The sequence below is a fragment of the Bufo bufo genome, chromosome 7 (genome assembly GCF_905171765.1).
Source record: "Bufo bufo chromosome 7, aBufBuf1.1, whole genome shotgun sequence".
NCBI classification, from domain to species: Eukaryota; Metazoa; Chordata; class Amphibia; order Anura; family Bufonidae; genus Bufo; species Bufo bufo.
The window spans coordinates 228,045,267-228,069,007 of NC_053395.1; the positions used below are offsets into that span (position 1 = coordinate 228,045,267).

Here is a 23,741-nt window from a genome sequence, read left to right on the forward strand (position 1 = left end):
ATAGTAGTTACAGTCAGGTCCATAAATATTGGGACATCGACACATTTCTAAAATTTTTGGCTCTATACACCACCACAGTGGATTTGAAATGAAACGAACAAGATGTGCTTTACCTGCAGACTGACAGTTTGCATCTGTGCCTCCCACTTGTTAAGGGACCAAAAGTAATGGGACAATTGGCTTCTCGGCTGTTCCATGGCCAGGTATGTGTTATTCCCTCATTATCCCAATTACAATGAGCAGATAAAAGGTCCAGAGGTCATTTACAGTCTGCTATTTGCATTTGGAATCTGTTGCTGTCAACTCTCAAGATGAGATCCAAAGATCTATCACTATCAGTGAAGCCATCATTAGGCTGAAAAAAACACAACAAACCCATTAGAGAGATAGCAAAGACATTAGGCCTGGCCAAAACAACTGTTTGGAACATTCTTAAAAAGAAGGAACGCACCGGTGAGCTCAACAACACCAAAGACCCGGAAGACCACGGAAAACAACTGTGGTGGATGACCGAAGAATTCTTTCCCTGGTGAAGAAAACACCCTTCACAACAGTTGGCCAAATCAAGAACACTCTCCAGGAGGTAGGTGTATGTGTGTCAAAGTCAACAATCAAGAGAAGACTTCACCAGAGTGAATACAGAGGGTTCACCACAAGATGGAAACCATTGGTGAGCCTCAAAAAAGGCCAGATTAGAGTTTGCCAAACAACATCTAAAAAAGCCTTCACAGTTCTGGAACAACACCCTATGGACATTTGAGACCAAGATCAACTTGTACCAGAGTGATGGGAAGAGAAGAGTATGGAGAAGGAAAGGAACTGCTCATGATCCTAAGCATACCACCTCATCAGTGAAGCATGGTGGTGGTAGTGTCATGGCATGGGCATGTATGGCTGCCAATGGAACTGCTTCTCTTGTATTTATTGATGATGTGACTGCTGAAAAAAGCAGCAGGATGAATTCTGAAGTGTTTCGGGCAATATTATCTGCTCATATCCAGCCAAATGCTTCAGAACTCATTGGACTGCGCTTCACAGTGCAGGTGGACAATGACCCAAAGCATACTGCAAAAGCAACCAAAGAGTTATTTAAGGGAAAGAAGTGGAATGTTATGCAATGGCCAAGTCAATCACCGGACCTGAATCCGATTGAGCATGCATTTCACTTGCTGAAGACAAAACTGAAGGGAAAATGTCCCAAGAACAAGCAGGAACTGAAGACAGTTGCAGTAGAGGCCGGGCAGAGCATCCCCAGGGATGAAACCCAGCGTCTGGTGATGTCTTTGCATACCAGACTTCAGGCTGTAATTGACTGTAAAGGAATTGCAACCAAGTATTAAAAAGAGAAAGTTTGATTTATGATTATTATTATGTCCCATTACTTTTGGTCCCTTAACAAGTGGGAGGCACATATGCAAACTGTTGTAATTCCTGCACCGTTCACCTGATTTGGATGTAAATACCTCAAATTAAAGCTGACAGTCTGCAGGTAAAGCACATCTTGTTCGTTTCATTTCAAATCCATTGTGGTGGTGTATAGAGCCAAAAAGGTTATAATCGTGTCCATGTCCCAATATTTATGGACCTGACTGTATATTCTTGTACACAGGAGCAGTATTATAGTAGTTATATTCTTGTACAGTCAGGTCCATAAATATTGGGACATTGACCCAATTGTAAAATTTTTGGCAATACACCACCACAAAGGATTTGAAATGAAACGAACAAGATGTGCTTTACCTGCAGACTGTCAGCTTTAATTTGAGGGTATTTACATCCAAATCAGGTGAACGGTGTAGGAATTACAACAGTTCGCATATGTGCCTCCCACTTGTTAAGGGGCCAAAAGTAATGGGACAGAATAATAATCATAAATCAAACTTTCACTTTTTAATACTTGGTTGCAAATCCTTTGCAGTCTTTTACAGCCTGAAGTCTGGAATGCATAGACATCACCAGACGCTGGGTTTCATCCCTGGTGATGCTCTGCCAGGCCCTCTGCTGCAACTGTCTTCAGATCCTGCTTGTTCTTGGGCATTTTCCCTTCAATTTTGTCTTCAGCAAGTGAAATGCATGCTCAATCGTATTCAGGTCCGGTGATTGACTTGGCCATTGCAGAACATTCCACTTTTTTCCCTTAAAAAACTCTTTGGTTGCTTTTGCAGTATGCTTTGGGTCATTGTCCATCTGCACTGTGACGAGCCGTCCAATGAGTTCTGAAGCATTTGGCTGAATATGAGCAGATAATATTGCCCGAAACACTTCAGAATTCATCCTGCTGCTTCTGTCAGCAGTCACATCATCAACAAATACAAGAGAAGCAGTTCCATTGGCGGCCATACATGCCCACGCCATGACACCACCACCACCACCATGCTTCACTGATGAGGTGGTATGCTTAGGATCATGAGCAGTTTCTTTCCTTCTCCATACTCTTCTCTTCCCATCACTCTGGTACAAGTTGATCTTGGTCTCATCTGTCCATAGGATGTTGTTCCAGAACTGTGAAGGCTTTTTTAGATGTCGTTTGGCAAACTCTAATCTGGCCTTTTTTGAGGCTCACCAATGGTTTCCATCTTGTGGTGAACCCTCTGTATTCACTCTGGTGAAGTCTTCTCTTGATTGTTGACTTTGACACACATACACCTACCTCCTGGAGAGTGTTCTTGATCTGGCCAACTGTTGTGAAGTGTGTTTTCTTCACCAGGGAAAGAATTCTTCGGTCATCTACCACAGTTGTTTTCCGTGGTCTTCTGGGTCTTTTGGTGTTGCTGAGCTCACCGGTGTGTTCCTTCTTTTTAAGAATGTTCCAAACAGTTGTTTTGGCCAGGCCTAATGTCTTTGCTATCTCTCTAATGGGTTTGTTGTGTTTTTTCAGCCTAATGATGGCTTCACTGATAGTGACTAGTGATGTCGCGAACATAAAATTTTCAGTTCGCGAACAGCGAACGCGAACTTCCGCAAATGTTCGCGAACTGGCGAACCGGGCGAACCGCCATAGACTTCAATAGACAGGCGAATTTTAAAACCCACAGGGACTCTTTCTGGCCACAATAGTGATGAGAAAGTTGTTTCAAGGGGTCTAACACCTGGACTGTGGCATGCCGGAGGGGGATCTATGGCAAAACTCCCATGGAAAATTACGTAGTGGACGCAGAGTCGGGTTTTAATCCATAAAGGGCATAAATCAACTAACATTCCTAAATTGTTTGGAATAACGTGCTTTAAAACATCCAGTGTGTGTATACGATCAGGTATGATGTTGTATCGATCAGGTAGTGTAAGGGTTACGCCCGCATCACAGACATTGACAGACCAAACTCCCCTTTTAATGCACCGCAAACAGTTCATTTGCACAACCGCAAACTCCCCATTTGCACAAGGTTGGATACCAAGCTAGCCACGTCCCGGTGATGTCATTGAAGGTTTCTTCCTCCACCCAGCCACGTACAACACCAAGGGTCCCCGAAAGGTCAATTGAATTGATTTTTCGAACGGGGAGATGGTTAAAAAAACGCTGGCTCCCTCCCCTTTGTTTTTATCCACGGTGACTGCGTCTGCGCCGTGCAATTTACTGTCACACCCGATATGAGTGGTATTTTCTGTAGTACTATTCTCATCAGTTTAATCCCTCTAACGTCCCCAATCTGGGTGCCATTTATTGAATAGATTTTTCGAACGGGGAGATGGTATCAGTGGTTGGCACTGGCAGTGGGCACACTACAGTCAGTAGAAGCGGGCCTGACACACACTGGCAGCAGGCAAGCAACTGAAATTACACTAAAGTGTAAAAATTAAATGCCTTATTTATCGGCAAGCTACTGTGCCACCCGGTATGAGTGGTTGGCACTGGCAGTGGGCACACTACAGTCAGTGGAAGAGGGCCTGACACACACTGGCAGCAGGCAAGCAACTGAATTTAGACTACTGTCTAAAAATTAAATGCCTTATTTATCGGCAAGCTACTGTGCCACCCGGTATCAGTGGTTGGCACTGGCAGTGGGCACACTACAGTCAGTGGAAGCGGGCCTGACACACACTGGCAGCAGGCAAGCAACTGAATTTAGACTACTGTCTAAAAATTAAATGCCTTATTTATCGGCAAGCTACTGTGCCACCCGGTATCAGTGGTTGGCACTGGCAGTGGGCACACTACAGTCAGTTGAAGTCGGCCTGACACACACTAGCAGCAGGCAAGCAGCTGAAATTACACTAAAGTGTAAAAATTAAATGCCTTTTTTATGCAAAGTCCTGTGCCAGCCGGTATGAGTGGTGGGCACTGGCAGTGGGCACACTACAGTCAGTGGAAGTCAGCCTGACACACACTGGCAGGCAACTAACCTTAGATTAAAGTGTAAAAATTAAGTGCCTATTTTTTAAGCAAAGTCCTGTGCCACTCGGTATGACAGGGGTGGGCACTGGCAGTGGGCACACTACAGTCAGTTGAAGTCGGCCTGACACACACTAGCAGCAGGCAAGCAGCTGAAATTACATTAAAGTGTAAAAATTAAATGCCTTTTTTAAGCAAAGTCCTGTGCCAGCCGGTATGAGTGGTGGGCACTGGCAGTGGGCACACTACAGTCAGTGGAAGTCAGCCTGACACACACTGGCAGGCAACTAACCTTAGATTAAAGTGTAAAAATTAAGTGCCTTTTTTTAAGCAAAGTCCTGTGCCACACGGAATGACAGGGGTGAGCACTGGCAGTGGGCACACTACAGTCTGTGGGCCTGCAGCTCCTCACACACAGGCAGGCCAGGCAACTGCAATATGTATATAAAGGGAAAAAAAAAAGCAGACTAATGTTGCAGCCCTAAAAAGGGCTTTTTGGGGTGCTGTCAGGACGCTGTCCTTACAGCAGAGATCAGATGAGTCTTTCAGGACTGGAGTGGACACTGAATTCACTAGCCTAGCTATCGATTTCCCAATTAAATCAGCAGCAGTTACAGTCTCCCTCCTCTCACTAAGACTGCAGCTTCAGAATGAATCTAAAATGGATGCTGTGCAGGAGGTGGGAGGGTCTGGGAGGGAGGGTATGCTGCTGATTGGCTGGAATGTGTCTGCTGACTGTGAGGTACAGGGTCAAAGTTTGCTCAATGATGATGTATAGGGGGCGGACCGAACATCGCATGTGTTCGCCCGGCAGAGGCGAACGCGAACAAGCTATGTTCGCCGGGAACTGTTCGCCGTCGGATAGTTCGGGCCATCTCTAATAGTGACAGCTCTTTCGATCTCATCTTGAGAGTTGACAGCAACAGATTCCAAATGCAAATAGCAGACTTGAAATGAACTCTGGACCTTCTATCTGCTCATTGTAATTGGGATAATGAGGGAATAACACACACCTGGGCACGGAACAGCTGAGAAGCCAATTGTCCCATTACTTTTGGTTCCTTAACAAGTGGGAGGCACATATGCAAACTGTTGTAATTCCTGCACCGTTCACCTGATTTGGATGTAAATTTCCTTAAATTAAAGCTGACAGTCTTCAGGTAAAGCACATCTTGCCCGTTTCATTTCAAATCCATTGTGGTGGTGTATAGAGCCAGAAATGTTACAATTGTGTCGATGTCCCAATATTTATGGACCTGACTGTATATAGGAGCAGTATTATAGTAGTTATATTCTTGTACATAGAAGTAGTATTATAGTAGTTATATTCTTGTACATAGGAGCAGTATTATAGTAGTTATATTCTTGTACATAGGAGCAGTATTATAGTAGTTATATTCTTGTACATAGGAGCAGAATTATAGTAGTTATATTCTTGTACATAGGAGCAGTATTATAGTAGTTATATTCTTGTACATAGGGGCAGTATTATAGTAGTTATATTCTTGTACATAGGAGGCAGTATTATAGCAGTTATATTCTTGTACATAGGAGGCAGTATTATAGTAGTTATATTCTTGTCCATAGGAGCAGTATTATAGTAGTTATATTCTTGTACATAGGATACAGTATTATAGTAGTTATATTCTTGTACATAGGAGCAGTATTATAGTAGTTGTATTCTTGCACATAGGAGCAGTATTATAGTAGTTATATTCTTGTACATAGGAGCTGTATTATAGTAGTTATATTCTTGTACATAGGAGCAGTATTATAGTAGTTATATTCTTGTACATAGGAGCAGTATTATAGTAGTGATATTCTTGTACATAGGAGCAGTATTATAGTAGTTATATTATTGTACATAGGAGGCAGTATTATAGTAGTTATATTCTTGTACATAGGAGCAGTATTATAGTAGTTATATTCTTGTACATAGGAGGCAGTATTATAGTAGTTATATTCTTGTATTTAGGAGCAGTATTATAGTAGTTATATTCTTGTACATAGGAGGCAGTATTGTATTAGTTATATTCTTGTACATAGAATCAGTATTATGCTAGTAATATTTCTGTATTTAGTGAGTAATATTATATATTTTTTTTATCTTGTACATAGGAGGCAGTAGTTTGGCAGTTACTATTGGTTGCTCTTATTTTTATTGTATTGTAGTTTGTTATCTTTGTGGCTAAAATGTGATGAGAATCGACTGTGTTCCTCTGTCATCCTCCTGCCTTTTTATTCTGTCAGTATGTATCCTACTGTATAAGATTTGTTTTTCAAACACTGAAAACAGTTGGTTTTTAGTAACTGAAAAACAACAATCAAAGAAAATAAACATAAACTGAAACTGTGGATTCAGCCTCAGATAAGAAAGATGATTTTGTTTTCAGGTGATTTTCTTCTTTTTAAATATAATTGTATGTGATTATATTTTCTTCTGGAAAACATAACATTTCTGTGAATCGTTTATTACATGATCACGAGCAGCTCGCAGCCACACTCTGGCTTTATCTGGCATCTCAATAACATCAATATTTTTAATATCTCCTTTCTTATTCATTGATTAAGCTTTTTATGGGCTGATAATATTTTTCTTGAGCCCGGCTGCAGGGTTGTGTTATTACATTTAGCTTATTGTTTCTCTGTATTGTCAAATACATTACAATCATTCAGTTAACATTTTCTGAGAACGCACACAAATTCTAAAAGAAAATGTGTTTGTTCTTTATATCCTTGATCTTAATCATCAATTGACTAAACTATTCTGAAAATTCACTTAGTTTTATTGGAGTTAAAGGGTATTCCAAACATTTTATTGCTTCAGTTCATCTGAAAACTTTGCAAATATCTTTGATTCTAAGAAAATACCTCACCACTTTATGCAAACAACATATTTATGGTTGCCAAGGTTACAGACTACAAACAAACCTTTTGTAGTCTGATCCTAAAAAATATGTACTGCTCTCCTCTGTCTGCCCCCTCTTCTATTGTACGTAGCTTATGAGAAAGATAGGGCAGATGGAGAGGTGTGATGCACAACTGCAATGTCATGGAATGGAGATTTGTTGGTCTACACAAGGAATGCAAAGTATATACAAAATGATTGTTTATTTTCTAGAACAGCTACAGACTAATTTTAAATTTGCTTAACTTACTTGGTGCTTTTATCTGAACCTAATTTAGGCACAATCTATGGATAGATCCCTATTCATTTAAATGGTTTCGTGAAACAGTGGCCATTACTATATGGGTGGTATGCATACAAGTACAAGATTTTTAGTGATAGATAGATAGATTTTTAATATGAGATCTCAACCAGTGTTTTTCTCTACCTGTTTCTTATTACCTTAAATTAAATAACCAGTGAACCTGAACATAATAAGATAAAACAATCTAGTAGACATTACTCGGGGTCCCAGGTGTCACATCTTCCAGTGTTGTGTTTCTTATGTCTTGAGCTCTGTTCTGCAGGAATGTAACAGAAAACTGGAAAATATCCACAACCAGCCACAGTGTGATAATATGAGCTTATGTTACGGGGGTTGTCCAAGTGTCTAGCGGACATTTTTTTAAAGATTTTAAACTCTTACCATTGATGTATGATATCTGCTGGGTAACAGATCTTGCTTCAATATCTCCAAAAACAACTAACTTCATAAGAAATGGTTATGAATAATTATGTGCTCATAAAATGTAGATGCTATGCTTCACTGTGGCACTGAATGCCGTTTATATACTGCCAGAGATGTACATAGAGGTCAACATGGAACTGGCTCATTCTACTACACATGTGGGTGGGGACCAGATCAGAATGGCTAGCTTGCCCAATCCTCCCCGACCATTCTCTTCCCATGACTGCTTCTGTACTCTCTTGCCACTAAAAGATGTATTTCCTACAGAGGATGGAGTTCTGCACCAGTAGTCACCACAACCAAAGGGTAGTGTCCTCTTCCTAGAGGTACCACTGTTTTGCCAGTGCACTGCACAGCAATTGACAATAAGACTTGACAACCGCAAAAACACATAATTTGTAGTATCAATGTAAACTATGATTTAAGCGAAAAAATAGCACTGGTAAATGTACTGTGATTGATACAAACACTAGATAAGCCAATAGAAATGTACTGCTACGGGGCATGCTTTGAAGAATAAAGCTCTCGAGTTGACTGAAGAATAAAACAACATGATGGTCAAAGATGAAGAACACAATGCACAAGACTTGAGATACCTTAGGGTAAAAGTTTCCACCATTTATAATGTTTCGGATGTGCCTTAAAATGAATTACCTGTTCTGATGGGCTGAATATTCACTATATCCCTCTGAATCATTAAAAGCAATTTTCCAGAAAACAGCTGAAGTATGAGAAGACCCGAATCTCCAGAAAGTTTCGTAGAAAGTAGGAGACCATCACTATTCCATGTGCGGAACTGAAAGCTGATGGAGAAGTCATCCATTTGTGGTGTGCCCGGTAATAACAGGTAACTTGTGCTGGAGCTGATGAAGGTGACAGGAACAACATGGGGCTCGGAGCAGGAAAATGTAATATTCCCCTAAAAAATAGCAAAAATACAATAAGTCCATGACAAATAATCCAAAACCCAAGATGATTTCCATCCGTTAATAGACCACCAGGAGATTTATCCTGCAGGGGACATGTGTGCAGAATGAGGCAAAGGGACTTGCAAGAGTCAAATCCTCACCACAGACAAGCTTTATTTTTACCTAAAATCCCTTGTCGGTCTATTATCTTAGTTTTTCAAGAAGCATAATTAGGTCAACAAGAAAATCTGGGAATTTTTTTTTACAAGCCCTGAAAGTCACAACTGAGCCACTTCAATAACTTGACGCTATTTAATGATTTACACAAATACATAATATTCTAATTGGGTGAGGTTGGTTGAATCAGCAAACAAGGGGGCAAAAGAGGCAATTAGCCTGTAGCCTACACCATTCACATACCTCTATGACTGGCCCACTCCAATCTAAACTCCCTTGAGGCTTGTAGCAAGTGTATCTCTTGGCTCCAGCTGTGGTATTATTTGGGCACTGTGTAACAGTACTTTTGTACCAGATGGCATTGTTATTTGGAAACTGCCTTGCACTGTGGTATATTTTTATGCAAACACTATGGTAACATTGTGCAGACATTTAGTACTAAATAAACACTACTTGGCCACACTGCACCAGCTGGATGAGCACCAGTCCTCCACCATTGTTTGTCTCTGTAGTTTGAAGCATGTTCTAGCAGACAGCTTTGGCACATCTTGTTTGCATGCTGCCTGTTCACTATTAGGATATTAAAACCATCCTAACAAAAACAAGTCCTCTCTATTCAACATTCAGACTTAGGTTCCATCTACATCAGTACAGTGACACAAGGAGTCTCTTTGGCTCTGCACATTATTTTGCAGTAGCAGTGAAGTGGATGAAATTTAACGTATACATAAACTTTCAGATGACTTTTCAGAATAAGCTGCCGTACTGTATGTGTAGAATTGAATTATAGCACAATTTCTGACCATTACATGACTAGTATCTAGCAATTTATAGCAATTTTCTGCTCTGCAAGCAACATCTCAAATTATTAGTTGACTCTGAACTAGTCGGTGGAGATGAGCTGTAATGGTGTCTGTCCATAGACCACACATAGCAGATTTTTCTTTCCATCTCTAACTCAGAAGCACTCAGAAGCACTGTATAGGACATTACAGAGAAGCACTGAGCCGTATAGATGTGAACAAAGCACTTGGAATGAGAACTAACACAGCAGCTGTTGCAGCCTCCCTGCCTTTGTGTCTCTGCTTCTCTTTCACTGCAGCTACCTCCTCCTTTCCCCTCCCCTCTCCATATATTTTGATGAGATGTAATCTGATTCATCGGTGGACAGTCTGTATGTCTTGTTCTCATATGACAGATTTCCCACAAATTTCAGAGAGAAGGAAGAACAGAGCTGATAAATGGAGAACAAGGCATATTCCTTTGGTAAGATATATTGAAAGGTTTCTTACAGTACAGTATATTCAACTTTTATGCAAAGTTGATTTAAAGTACAGGGATTATTTAACTAAATCTCATCCATGTTTTAAAAATATATATAATTATGTGTAGAGGAAATTGACCTGCAGTGCAGATGTTTAATGCATAGGATGAAATCTGCCTCAAAATTTGCAACAAACCCACAGCAGACTTTCCCCAGGTCCATGAGTACTAAAAGGAAGCAGTATTCTACAGTGAATATTTTAGACAGAAGAGGACAAGTCAAGGACGAGTTCCTTCTGGTTTCTTTATTATAGAGGAAAATGTTTATCATGTCTAATTCCTAATGGGGGTCTTCACCCCAAACTAAATGTAATGAAACTCAAGCAAAACAATATGCCAGATCCAGGTGAAACCTGCCTCTGTACCACCAGACAAGAACCAGCTTCCTATTACCAGAAAGAAATAATTGCTGGCAGCTCAAAGTGAATACAGTATGGAATACTATCTCTGTGCAGAAATGTGTCTGTGTTCTGCAGGACGGCAGCCAATCTGAGAAACAGTAGGAGATCAGGCAATCTTTACAGTTAATCGAAATGTGGAGAAGTTCACTGCTTCAAAGTTTCAAGTTGCATTACTTTCAATTACAACTTCCAAAAATAAAAAAAGAATCGCTTGAAAAGTTGGCATGACTTGGGGGCAACGAGCACAGCGCGTGGAGGCTCAGATGTGCCAAGGTGGCACTACAATTGAAGAAGGCAGAAGAATGAAATGGAGATGTCTTAAGATGTTTTTTTTTCTCTCTTCAGTATGCTCAGTCATAGACAGATGTGCAGAATTCACTCGTGAATAATTCATGGGTCTGTGGGAAGGAGTAGAGTCAACAAACTATTGTTCTCTATGGTGCTTATTGCCTTCTCAAGGTAGAAGAAGAAAATTCTTGTTGTTTACATCCTCACAAATGTAAGATTTGTTGTTCTTCCTTCCACCAAGAAAAGGAGGGCAGCCATGTCTGCCCACAATCGGAAAACAATAGAAGTAATATCAAATAAAAGCTGGTTGTCTGCGAGATCTTGCTAAAAGTGATGCAACTCAATGTACCATCTGATAATTGGAAGAATTTGTTTAAAGGGGTACAGCATTTATGCAATACAACAGAATTGTCCATCAGTTTCTGGTTGCAGGAGGTTCTTCCTATTGGCTTTTCCCATATCCTCACAGATTCTACACCTGTGTATAGTGGGACCCCCACTTATAAGACATTTATAGCATATCATATTATAAGCCATATGTTATATGCCAACTATTGGAAGTAACCCTAATAAGTAGCTGAACAAGCACTATGGAAGGCACCTCACCCCAACTTTGCAATGGTCAGACCCTGGTTTAGAAACTTCATAGCTGGAGACTTTCTACTAGACTCTGAAGATCTTACTGATTGCTTAAAATGAACTCTTTGTTATAATTTTTGCATAAATATGTGGTACTTACTGCAATACATGTTATTAAAAGAGAAAGTGACACCTCCATGAAGACTCTCCGGTTCAAAATCCTCCTCAGTCATTAAAAATGTGTCTAGTATAAAGCAGCAAAGAACAGAGAGGGATAAGGGAGAGGAGGGGGATGTAGCTTCAGTGTCTCTAACTAAAGTGGGTGTGGGAATGTTTGTGTGAGAAGAGATCTGATTGGCTATGAGTACCAGAGAGAGCCCGCCCACTCAGCTGACATGGAGAGAGAAATGGACATAAGCTAGATGAGTTATGATACATATTGAACAGACTGATAATTAGGATACTGGCCCTTTAAAGGATAAATGGTACCGAGGAAGTATAGTAATTACTCTGTGAAATGCTTCTTACCACAATGTAGATCTGAGGTTTGCGTCTCTTTGCCAAATCAATAATATTCACTCCATTGTAATAAAGGTTCTCGATGCAGCCATGAAAATTCCTCCTCATAAACGTTCCGGGTTTTCCTGGTACTGGAATCCCTCCAAAGCTGAACTTTGGGAAAAAAGAAAATCAAAACTTGGCTCAATGTTCTTTATATGTCACAAAAATATTCAGAATAAAGGAGGATCAGAGTCAGAAAAAAGGCAGAGGTCAATACACAGGTAGACAACAGTAACAACACAGTTGCAAGGAACTAGCAATCTAGGGACCTAATTTCTGAGCCACCTTACCACTGGGGAAGGTGCTTTGAATATTTATAGATTGCCAGCCATGATGATTAAAACTGGAAGCGGAAGGAAAGTTACCCTGGAATCCAGGCCCAGGAGTAGGAGGAGGAGAATGGTATGCAGGTCTAGGCCACAGGGAGGCTTAGACCTGGAAACAGTGAGAGGAGCAGTTCTTAAGCCGCCACTGTAACAGTCACCAACCATCATTAGACATCAGTACAGCCAATGGCCATCAATGGTCTGTGATAGATACATCCCATAGACATCAGTACAGTCACTGACAATCAACAGACATCAGTACAGTTATTGGCCATCAATAGCCACCCTTCAATCCAAGACAACACATCAAGCAAGGCATGTTGGCTGTTGTTGATTAATAGATGGTGGCCGGTTTGGCTGGAGTTGCGTTGGATGAATGTGGCACTGCTGTTCTATACCTAAGGTGACAGCACACATTTACATTCATAAATGAGAGGCTGGCACTTCTTCACATTGGCCTTCTGCCAATCATCTGGTCAGGTGGCAGCTGAGCTAAAGCCCTGGTTTATTCCATCTCCTTTGCTACTGGACTGAACCTGGACCGAACTCCGTTCTACAGAGGATCTGCAATGTTGGCAAAAAAGATGGTGAGGCGCTTTACCAAAATCATGGAAAGGGAAGCAAACAGCTATCCATCCAGTAATGCGTGGCAAAACCCATAATTAGGAGCCATTTTTGTTTTTGTTATAAGGTACCATCTTTTTTTCTTTTCTTTTTTTAAATCACTGGTATAAACTATGTTTGACTTTCTAGCAATGTGGTTAGATACAGTATGCATGTGTATTGGGAAGGTGGGGGGAAAATAACACCTGTAGTATAAAATAGGAATATATCGCTAAACATAACATAATCATGAAAACAAGAACGATAATAATACAAATAGTATAAAATGTTAATACAAAATAATATAAAATAATAATGATAACAATAACCATGCTCCTAACACTAATAAAATCATTAATTAAACATTAAAAAACGCTGCAATATTCTAATCACAGGATAAGAAAAGCATTTGGGACAATCTTTCTTGGATTCCAGCCCATCAGCAAAGCATAGCCATCAGTGAATGTACTCTACAGCATACCCGTGAATTGCTCATATCTCCTATTAGTCATTTCATATCTTATACAATGTAGTGGGAATGTTTCCATTATCTCTAGAGCTGCCACTGTGTTGCCATGCACTGATGTCTCTGTAACCCACAGACTGTTTTCTGCCTCCCCCCCGAGGCCTAATACACTGAAATGTTTAATTTCTTTTCATGCAGGGAGATGTGCAAAGATCAGCGGTCATTTTAAATAAAATTCCTGATTTTATGTCTTTTATGGAGCTTGTAAAAGTCAAAACAGAAACACAATCCAGAGAGTGTAGATATGTTATTAGTGTAATGCGCTATAAACTGCACCCTTGGTTTATGACACGGCAACTGGTAGATCGGGCGTGAAAATGACAGAGAAGGTCCACTCTGTGCTCAGCTTGTGCACAGCCATATAACAAGCCCTGGGTTCTACACAGCCTTAAAAGGCCAACTACTGAAGTCTATGGGACCCAGCTGCATGCACTGTACCCCACTGTGCTTTTTTTTTTATATGGAGGCATACAGAGATTTACAATCCTTCAAATGTCCTACTATGGAAGTATGGAGCATTGCTTGTAGGATAGAAAATCTCTGTAATGCGGCAACGTATGGAGGATCCATATAGTAGCAGATGGAGTGCCTATGGGTCAGCCCCTTACCCGAATACAGCCCCTTGCCTATACCTCCTGTTAGTTTAAAAATCAGAGATGACGTGACCGCAGGGGCTGACTATCTTACTCCATCCAGCCCCTGCAGTGACATGATCATATCAAAGCTCTAATCTGGGGTTAGGCATCCCGCAGCCACGCGGCACTGTGCCGTAAAGCAAAAAAGCTACAGTAGTCCCTGTACTATGTGACTGAGATATGTATCAGTGCAGTGGGTTAGTTGAATTATAGGTGGCTCAGTGGTTAGCACTGGTTCCTTGCAGCGCTGGGGTCCTAGGTTCAAATCCAACCAAGGGCAACATCTGCATGGAGTTTGTATGTTCTCCCCATGTTTGCGTGAGTTTCCTCCGTTTTCCTCCCACACTCCAAAGACATGCTGCTAGAGACCTTAGATTGTGAGCCCCATTGGGGACAGTTGGATGCTAATGTCTGTAAAGCGCTGCATAAGCGCCTATAATAAATAAATTAGTAAGCACATTATTTTGATAATACAAATACAAGCATTTTAATTCTATCTGGATTACTCCTTTAAATAAAATAAAATAAATATATTTGATAAAAATATATAAACAATAATAAATAAATAAAATAAAATAAAAACTAAATTATTAAAAACGAGATACATAAAATTATAATAATTAAAAATAAATATTAAAATATATAAATACATAAATAAAACTAATAAAAATATATTGCAAACGCCGCACTTTATCACAGAGAGATAATTATACTTTGGAAAATAATTATCTGCTAATATATTTGTATCAAATTCCCAAAGTGTCTCATTTAGACGCAACGATAATAAATATGGCTTTGTCACATCTAATGCCTATAATCGTACATCCTAAAGAGCCACAATTACTAATTAAACTTGATTTCCATCTCCACGCTTGCTGCACATTTTCCGCTCTTGCAAAGACTTTAACTCTCATTGTTATGCAATAATTCTAATTGCCTAATAAATAGCAATAATTCTGCTGATTTCTGGCCACTTTATCACCCGTCAAATGCTATAAACTATAATTTAACAGCCACCATCATGTTCGGTGGGTTTGGTTTTTCACACAATTGAATTAGAAATTTATGGATATAAACAAAATATTAATGACCTTGGACGACATTACAAATATGAAGTTTATATCCAGAGCGTAAAACAATGCTGTGCAGTCTATAGGCGTCTCAGAGAAGCACACCCACCGAAAAACATAAAAATTAAAGAAGCAGCAAAAAATGTACTAAATATTTGAGGACAAGTCATAACATTGAGAAATATGCATTTTATGGTCACATTGAAATATTCAAAATAATCCAAAAGTGAAATTGTCTCATAAAACACATAAAATGTCCTAAAAATCAGACTATAAAAGGGTTGTCATTTAATTTGAAATAGGTAAAAAGTAATGGCACATGATACGTAATTGGGCCTTTGCTTAGTTTTTCCTTACATGTGGAGCAGATGCAGTATATGTTTTTATTTGCTGCATCAGTCTCAATTACATTTGCAATGGGCAGCAAGAACATTCGAGGTTCTGCAGCCAACGCTAACAGGGAATGTACAGAATATTGAATGCAGCTCTGAATATGACATAAATATAGAAAAATAGAAGATAAAGAAGATGAATAAGGCAAAGTCATCTGCTAATTAGATTTACATAATAAATATAAGAACTATTGAATGATGATACAATGTGAATCTAATCTTACATTGTATCTAAAGTTTTTCACCTTGAATTATATGTATCTATAGCCAAACGAAACTACAGGGGGCAAACAAGAGAGAATAATACAGAATGAATGGAAACGTCCACTCTTGATCATCTTCTTATGTTATGTAAATTTTTCCGTTAATTCGTCTCTTAAGACAGAACTCCGTGTTTCTGAACGTATATAAAGCACTGACACAACTGTCACCTTTCCACGGGTGTTTCTTTGCTCCATAGCAGTGGGCTCAGCTTCTGCAGCCTGCTTGCTCTACTCTGTAGGCTTCATCTGGCCTCCCTGCATCCAGTCTGCTTCTCTCTGCTCCTGTAGGATGCCTACAGGCTCTGCGTGGGTCTTAAAGGGCCAGCACTTGCCCAATCAATTCCCAGTCAATGGTGGCCTTTGCCGTTCTTAGCTTATTTCGTTCTTCAAAAGTGCACTATCTTGCTGTTCTGACCTCCCATGCCCAACCTCTTCCAATTTATCAGATTGACCCTCTGTTGCCCGCCCTGATCTTCGTCCTGTTTACTAGACTGTAAAAACCCTACTTGCCCCGACCTCATCTTTTCCTTTGACCTTTCTCTCGTCTGTCTCCTTGGTGCTATGCACTGGTGTACAGCTTTGGACTGAAGTCCCTTGTGCCCACCATAGGAAATTATTCTGAGGGCCTTGTTTTATTAGGGGTCCATTATTGTCAGAGATCAGACCCAACGGTGGATCCTCTGGTTCACTGGTGGGCCAGTCCTACCCTGCTGGTGTATCTCAAAGTGCCTGGGTCAGCTGTTACTGAACATAGACTACTTTAGAAGATAGTGGCCTGGTGGTTCCCTGCAGTAGAGTCCAGATCCCTGTACAGGAATTTAAAGGTTGAAGATCCGGGGAGCCACTTAGACAATTCCCTTAGGAATAGCTGTAAGTCAAATCTGTTCAGTGACACAGGTGGGCCACTCCCGCAGTGTTACAACTTAAATGATAAAATTGTACCTACCTGCAGTCAGCACTAGGGGGAGCTGAGGAGTTCACTGTAGACAGCTTATACACTGAACTGAATAAACACACAATATATAACAATCTCCTGAGCTCCCCCTAGTGGTGACTGCAGACATAATATTATCCTGCAACCTTATGTCCATGCAGAAGATTTGGAGCTTTGTACCAGAGAAAGACAAATCCCTCATCACTACAAAGACACAATCTAAAATTTGTTAGCACAGAACATTGGCCCTCCTTGTGTTATTAAAGTCACATAAATAATTCACTTTAAATGTGACATGCATAACAATATACAAATGGATGTACAGACCTCATAATCTATGTCCAAGTCATCGGAATCCCCCTTGGTGCGGAAATGTTGGGTATATTTATCCACTGTGAAATTGACTTGCTTGTTGAAGCGGTCTATTAGGACAGAATGCCACTGCTGATCGTCCAGGAGGCTCCCCAACGTGACCACTGTGTGAGTGTTACCAAAACGAAGCTTGGCATCCCCTGTGAAACATATACAAGGTGACAAGACCAAACCCATAGTAAGCAAAACTGAGGAATAACATAGATGGGGTGAATTGATCAACTGGAAATCTGGAGGAAAAGAAAAATACATTGTATATTATAGGCTGAGCCATATAACATACAATGTATTCTACTTTTCCTCCGGGTTTCCGGTTTCCCACTCATCTTTTCCTTTGATTCATTTTGGTGGGAATGCATCTTTTTTCACCCATAATGTGTAACTAGGACACAAAATTGTTGCATTTAATGAGACAAAAAATAAATAAATACAATAGATCCAATTAGATGTTGCATACAGTAAAAATAACAAAAATGGAAGGTAAGGAGGTTTTCCACAGGATGGCCTGTAAATACCCAATGGGCATGAGTCCCACCTCCCCAACTATCTTCTGCTTGATCCTTCAGTCCCCACTTGTTCCCTTATTCCCCATTTGTTCTCTCTGTCCCAGCTTGTTCCTTCAGTTACAGCTTGTTCACTCTTCCCCTGCTCGTTCCCCTGGTCCCCACACATCCCCTCGGTCCCCACACATCCCCTAATCACTCCCCACTTGTTCCCTCGGTCCCTGCTTACTCCCACAATCCCTAAGAATTACCTCAGCCCCTACTTGTTCCCTCACTCTCTGTTTGTTTCCTCATTCCCCACTTGTTCCCTCGGTCCCTGCTCATTCCCCTGGTCCCCGCTCATTTCCCCTGGTCCCCGCTCATTCCCTTCTTCCCCACTCGTTCCCTCAGTCCGCACACATTCTCTCAGTCCCCATTCATTCCTCACTCCCCACTTGTTCCCTCGGTCCCTGCTCACTCCCACAGTCCCTACTAGTTACCTCGGCCCCTACTTGTGCCCTCATTCTCCATTTGTTTTCTCATTCTCCACTCCTTCCCTTGTCCCCATTTGTTCCCCCATACATTTCCTCGCACCCTTCACTCTGCTTCTTAATAGTGTTGAGCGCGAATATTCAAAAATGTTTCCGTGAATATCGGCACTTCGTGAATTCGAGAATATTTAGAATATAGTGCTATATATTCGTAATGATGAATATATATATTTTTTTTTACACGGTACCATATCAGGTGATCATACCTCCCTTCTTCTAGCTTGTGGGCCAATGAGAAGGCATTGTCACAGCTTAGCAACATCCCTAGCAACAAATAGAAAAGTTGCCTACCCCACGCCGGTATTTTGCGCGCATTATGCGAATAATACATTGCCGATTTTCGCAATCACAAATATAATCTCAAATTCGCGAATTCACGAATATTTGACGAATATTCTGCAAAATATTTGCGAAATATCGCGAATTCGAATATTGCCCCTGCCGCTCATCACTACTTCTTGATACATTGTAACTGAATTGTGAACGTCACCTGATAGATGTTTTGATGAGAAAAGAGACAGTAAGATGGAAACTAGCTGTCAAATTGAGTCAGATGTAGGAAAAAGAATGATGTAAATGTCTGCTAACAGGGGGGGATGCCTCATTTTGGTCCAGAGAAAGTGCAGATGTGGCAAAGTTTAACGTAATGCTAGTTAACACGTTAAAGAGGACCTTTCACCGATTTTGACCCTATGAACTAACTATACAGACATGTGGAGCGGCGCCCGGGGATCTCACTGCACTTACTATTATCCCCGGGCGCCGCTCCGTTCTGCCGCTATGCCCTCCGGTATCTCCGCTCACTAAGTTATAGTAGGCGGAGATACCAGTCCCTAAGTTATGGTAGGCGGAGTCTGCCCTAGCGCTGGCCATTCGCAGCGCAGAGCTCACAGCCTGGGAGGTTATTTTCTCCCAGGCTGTGAGCTCTGCAATGCGATTGGCCAGCGTTAGGGCAGACTCCGCCTACCATAACTTAGGGAACGGAGATACCGGAGGGCATAGCAGGAGAACGGAGCGGCGCCCGGGGATAATAGTAAGTGCAGAGAGATCCCCGGGCGCCGCTCCACATGTATGTATACTTAGTTCATAGGGTCAAAATCGGTGAAAGGTCCTCTTTAAATACACAAATGCAGCAAACTTTAACTTGACCTTTTCAATGGCTTTTGATAGGGTGCTATCACACAGGCATTAGCGGGTAGCACTCACAGTTTACTGCTAATTGCTCGACTGCAGGTGAACTTTTAACCTGAAATGATGGCAAGCCCAGGTGCAGCGGGCAATTAGCCGAAAATTGTCACCCACGTCTATTAACGTGTAGATGAAATAGCTCCTGACAATTTAAAGTTTGTTGCAACAGTGTATCTAAGGGTATTTTCACACTTGCGGCAGGACGGATCCGACAGGCTGTTCACCATGTCGGATCCGTCCTGCGGCTGTTTCGCCGTGCCCCCGGGCCGCCGCTCCGTCCCCATTGACTATAATGGGGATGGGGGCGGAGCTCCGGCGCAGCACGGCGGTGCACGGCTTAAGGCCGCCGGACTAAAATTACTGCATGTCAGGTTTTTTAGTCCGGCGGCTTTCTCCGTGCACCGCCGTGCTGCGCCGGAGCTCCGCCCCCATCCCCATTATAGTCAATGGGGACGGAGCGGCGGCCCGGGGGCACGGCGAAACAGCCGCAGGACGGATCCGACATGGTAAACAGCATGTCGGATCCGTCCTGCCGCAAGTGTGAAACTAGCCTAATACGTTGAGTGACGATTTAAAGTTTGCTACATCTATAAAACGTATCCAGACATTATTTTTATTTTTTCATTTTCAGGGTAGCACTTTGCAATTTGTAGCTAATGTTAGTTGGGGATATATATGGTAGTGGAATTATTTTGGAGTGAAGCTGAGTTTCCTGGTATATGCACACATCCAGGGGCATAGCTAACGGCTCATGGGCCCTGGTGCAGGAGTTCAGCTTGGGCCCCCCTTCCCTCAGTGCGTTGTGTGTCTTCTTATGTGGCACAAGGGTCTTTGGGCCCCCTCAGGCTCCTGGGCCCGGTAGCGACTGCTACCTCTGCACCCCCTATAGCTACGCCCATGCACACATCATTCCAGTGGCAGTTCTTGTTTTCTTACAAGCACAACGTGACGGTGGGGCCTGTTCCCTCCTTCATTTTAGTACTGGTGAAGAGGACCCAATGTCCACACCACTCGGACTAACCTGACCTGGGCTTCCTCCGTCACCTTGGCTGTATGTATTGTTTCAGTTATGTACCTAAAGCTCCCTCTAGTCTGATTATCTGTAGTCACTGTAGATCTAGTATTCTATTCACGAACCAGAAAGCTTAGGATGAGCATCATGATAAATTTTTTGAGGAGGGACACATGCAAGATTAAATTTATTGGAGGGACACATGTAAAAAAATGCATGAATTAATTTGCTTGTTTAAGAAGATTTTGCTTGTTTAAGAAGATTTCTTTAATGGCTGAAGACATCCTGATGCATCCTGAACGGATCGCTCTCCATTCAGAATTCATGGGGATAAAACTGATCAGTTCTTTTCCGGTATAGAGCCCCTAGGACGGAACTCAGTGCCGGAAAAGAAAAACGCAAGTGTAAATGTACCCTAAAAAAAAAAAGACAGTTTACAAAATTGCTAAAAAATTAAATAATCACTTTTGGATGATTTATACGCTACAAACATGTTGATCCCCCCTCATATGAGGACTACTAAGAGAAGACAAAAGCATGGGGATTGGAGCACAGAACAGATTTTCCTCTGCTGCTCGGTTTGATGGGCGATTTCTGACATTTAAAGGTTCTGCGTTTATGATCGAGAGTCTGGATTTCGTGAATGTAACAGATGTATTTCAACCGGGGCCTCAACCAACATATGAGCTAATTACTTGTGACATTTCACTCATTGCAACGCACGATTTATGAACACATTTCTGAGTAGTGAGCAGACGTGAAATCCCATAGCAATGCCCCCTCTCAAATTAAGGAGGAAAATGTAAAAAAAAAAAGGGGGGGGGGAGCATTGATGATTAATTTTTTTTAAAGGGTCGCACTCATTTATCAGCGGTAATATTGGATTTACATGCACCCTCCCCATATCTGTAGGGAGGGTGACTTCTATACTCTGTCTTGCGGTACATTTGCAGCAATGGTGTCCTTTATGGCTTTTACCTGTTTCTCTACTGCTTATTTGGCTATTTTTTATGTGTTTTTTTGCCTTGTGTGTATATATATATATATCCAAGAAAAATGGCGGCACTGGCAGTGATGAGAAAAAGTCGGGTGCACGTTCCGGGGGAATAGACTTCTTACACCAGCAATAGATCCAGAAAATGAGCGGCACTCCGGTAAAGGCTCTAGTTTGGAGCCGAAACGTTGCACTGCATGGGTGATTAAAGGAATCATTTGTTCTTAAGCTACCGGAGTGCCGCTCATTTTCTGGATCTATATATATATATATATATATATATATATATGTGACTGTAGATACTGTATACATCTTGCCTTTATGCCTTTGCTTGACATGATGTCAAGTGGGTTGTGATGCCCTGTGGTGCCCTCATGGCTGGCCGCAAGCTTCTTGGTCTTCAGCTACAGGAGGAGGGAGAAATTGGGAAGTACAGTTGTGGCCAAAAGTTTGAAATTACATAAATATTGGAAATTGGAAAAGTTGCTGCTTAAGTTTTTATAATAGCAATTTGCATCTACTCCAGAATGTTATGAAGAGTGATCAGATGAATTGCAGAGTCCTTCTTTGCCATGAAAATTAACTTAATCCCAAAAAAAACTTTCCACTGCATTTCATTGCTGTCATTAAAGGACCTGCTGAGATCATTTCAGTAATCGACTTGTTAACTCAGGTGAGAATGTTGACGAGCACAAGGCTGGAGATCATTATGTCAGGCTGATAGGGTTAAAATGTCAGACTTGACATGTTAAAAGGAGGGTGATGCTTGAAATCATTGTTCTTCCATTGTTAACCATGGTGACCTGCAAAGAAATGCGTGCAGCCATCATTGCGTTGCATAAAAATGGCTTCACAGACAAGGATATTGTGGCTACTAAGATTGCACCTCAATCAACAATTTATAGGATCATCAAGAACTTCAAGGAAAGAGGTTCAATTCTTGTTAAGAAGGCTTCAGGGCGTCCAAGAAAGTCCAGCAAGCGCCAGGATCGTCTCCTAAAGAGGATTCAGCTGCAGGATCGGAGTGCCACCAGTGCAGAGCTTGCTCAGGAATGGCAGCAGGCAGGTGTGAGCGCATCTGCACGCACAGTGAGGCCAAGACTTTTGGAAGATGGCCTGGTGTCAAGAAGGGCAGCAAAGAAGCCACTTCTCTCCAAAAAAAACATTAGGGACAGATTGATCTTCTGCAGAAAGTATGGTGAATGGACTGCTGAGGACTGGGGCAAAGTCATATTCTCCGATGAAGCCTCTTTCCGATTGTTTGGGGCATCTGGAAAAAGGCTTGTCCGGAGAAGAAAAGGTGAGCGCTACCATCAGTCCTGTGTCATGCCAACAGTAAAGCATCCTGAGACCATTCATGTGTGGGGTTGCTTCTCATCCAAGGGAGTGGGCTCACTCACAATTTTGCCCAAAAACACAGCCATGAATAAAGAATGGCACCAAAACACCTTCCAACAGCAACTTCTTCCAACAATCCAACAACAGTTTGGTGAAGAACAATGCATTTTCCAGCACGATGGGGCACCGTGCCATAAGGCAAAAGTGATAACGAAGTGGCTCGGGGACCAAAACGTTGACATTTTGGGTCCATGGCCTGGAAACTCCCCAGATCTTAATCCCATTGAGAACTTGTGGTCAATCCTCAAGAGGCGGGTGGACAAACAAAAACCCACTAATTCTGACAAACTCCAAGAAGTGATTATGACAGAATGGGTTGCTATCAGTCAGGAATTGGCCCAGAAGTTGATTGAGAGCATGCCCAGTCGGATTGCAGAGGTCCTGAAAAAGAAGTGCCAACACTGCAAATACTGACTCTTTGCATAAATGTCATGTAATTGTCGATAAAAGCCTTTGAAACGTATGAAGTGCGTGTAATTATATTTCACTACATCACAGAAACAACTGAAACAAAGATCTAAAAGCAGTTTAGCAGCAAACTTTGTGAAAACTAATATTTGTGTCATTCTCAAAACTTTTGGCCACGACTGTAGACCCAAGAAGATTTTAGAGTTCATGTGTTGACACAATGTGCTGTGCCACCATGTGTCAGCTTCTGTGAGGAGCAGTGAGGTGTACCTTAGCAAGAGATATGGAGCAATATTGGAATTTCTACTGGCCTAGGCTCGTTCCACTTGAGACTAGTGTGGTGTGCTGGAAGTCAGTTCAGGCCTGGACATCAGGAGCATTTGTG

The 23,741-nt window shown here is 41.6% G+C and overlaps 1 protein-coding gene across 1 annotated transcript in view; it reads right to left on the reverse strand.

The window, feature by feature from the left end:
• Positions 1-23,741, reverse strand: part of CNTNAP5 (contactin associated protein family member 5) — a 354,415-nt gene that overhangs the window by 218,656 nt on the left and 112,018 nt on the right. Inside the window, exons 5-7 of the mRNA XM_040439843.1 lie at positions 17,279-17,463; positions 12,170-12,313; positions 8,620-8,884 (exon numbers count right to left, since the gene is read on the reverse strand). Of these exons, the coding sequence (XP_040295777.1) occupies positions 8,620-8,884; positions 12,170-12,313; positions 17,279-17,463 (594 nt within the window). The remainder of the gene's footprint in view (positions 1-8,619; positions 8,885-12,169; positions 12,314-17,278; positions 17,464-23,741) is intronic.